General features: G+C 37.2%; 1 protein-coding gene across 1 annotated transcript; it reads left to right on the forward strand.

Moving 5' to 3' along the window:
* Window positions 1-6: 6 nt before the first annotated feature.
* On the forward strand, window positions 7-1,591 carry LOC109592517 (mucin-5AC-like; the record flags this gene model as incomplete). Its single annotated transcript, XM_020007949.1, has 4 exons — window positions 7-40; window positions 99-1,271; window positions 1,318-1,400; window positions 1,463-1,591. Coding segments are annotated over exons 2-4 (1,335 nt in total), but the record flags the coding sequence as incomplete, so codon positions are not given.
* Between the last annotated feature and the right edge of the window lie 6 nt (window positions 1,592-1,597).

Below are 1,597 nucleotides of genomic sequence, written 5' to 3' on the forward strand. Positions count from 1 at the left end.
AAAAATGAGGATATACCATTAGCATGTCAAAGATATAGTGGTAAGTTATATATACTCTGCTCTGAGAGTCAGTGTAGATTGAATGTAAATTTTTGTAGTTAATGCCTCCTCTGAGCACTGCTACACTATTATCAGATCTTTAAATTTTATGAACTTTCATTGGATTGACATTGGTACTTGTTCAGTAAGAGTTTCTAATGTGGAGCTTAATTATCACAATTTGGCAACACAGATATGTAGTAAAGTAGACAATCGTATTTCATCTAAGCAAGTGAAGTTCAAAATCATAGGTTTAATGTTTAATGATACTGGTACTTGCCCCACATCTGCTCCAGATACTAGCCTTTGTCCATCATCTGTACCCACTACCTCTTCTTCAGTTTTCCCTTCCAGGTCCTTTGTCACTACTTCCCTTCTGTATGGCTCTGTCTCAGTACCTTCCTCGACAAATAATGACCTTCCTCAAACTCTTGTCCCCAGCTCTACTTTAGATGTGTTTTCTTTCTTTGGTTTACTTTCCTCTTCTTCAAACTATCCCTCAACTTCAATACAACCCAGTACTTCAATTGCACCAACTTTATCTCAATATTCCTCTCTACAAGCATCTCAATTGTATTCTGATGGCTCTGTCTCAGTCTCTTTAGTCCCTTCCTCAAGTAATAGTGATCTATCACAAACTGAATCTTCTGCAACTATATCTAGTGCTAATACCTCACAGTTCTCACCCTCAGCCTTTCAAACCTCTTCTATAATAGCCTTTGTCCCCAGCTCTGCTTTAAATGTGATTTCTTTCTTTGGTTCACTTTCCTCTTCTTCAAACTATCCCTCAACTTCAATACAACCCAGCACTTCTGTTGCACCAACTTTACATACTTCTGAATTTTATTCTGATGGTTCTGTCTCAGTGCCTTCTTTGACAAATAATGACCTTTCACAAACTGAATCTTCTGCAACTAGTCCGTATGCCTCAGTCTCAACTGGCTTTCAAACCTCTTCTATATTAGTTGTCCCCAGCTCTACTTTAGATGTGTTTTCTTTCTTTCGTTCACTTACATCTTCAAAATATCCCTCAACTTTTATCCAGCCCAGCGCTTCTACTACACCAACTTCATCTCATTATTCTTCTATTTCAATACTCACAATCTCTTTTCCAAGTGTTTCTGTGTTGCCTCCCTCCCCTCCTTCCCTGTACTGTGCAGCTGATGAGCAATGGCCAGAAACAGCAGCTGGATATACTGCCAATGGAACCTGCTACAAAGGGACTGTTAATGGTAAGTTACTGAATTTGGTATATATATTTTTATAATATTGTTTTAGCTACTAGATATTGCAATGAAACTGGAGAGTGGAATGAGACCATTTGTCATAACAGTGAAAGCTTTGGAGCTATATTGTCATTGGTAAGGCATGAAAGTATTTCACTTAATTTCATGATTAATTTATATTTTAAATGTATCAATAGATTTCATCACCCCAGAAAGCTCTCACAAGTCTATCACAGCAGATAAATAGCATACCTCTGATTCAAGCAGTTGTATTATTGGACATTATAGTTATGAGCAATTCCAATTACACAGATGTTGAGGAATTTACAATA

The sequence above is a fragment of the Amphimedon queenslandica genome, unplaced genomic scaffold (genome assembly GCF_000090795.2).
Source record: "Amphimedon queenslandica unplaced genomic scaffold, v1.1 AMPQUscaffold_4910_Cont23114, whole genome shotgun sequence".
NCBI lineage: Eukaryota > Metazoa > Porifera > Demospongiae > Haplosclerida > Niphatidae > Amphimedon > Amphimedon queenslandica.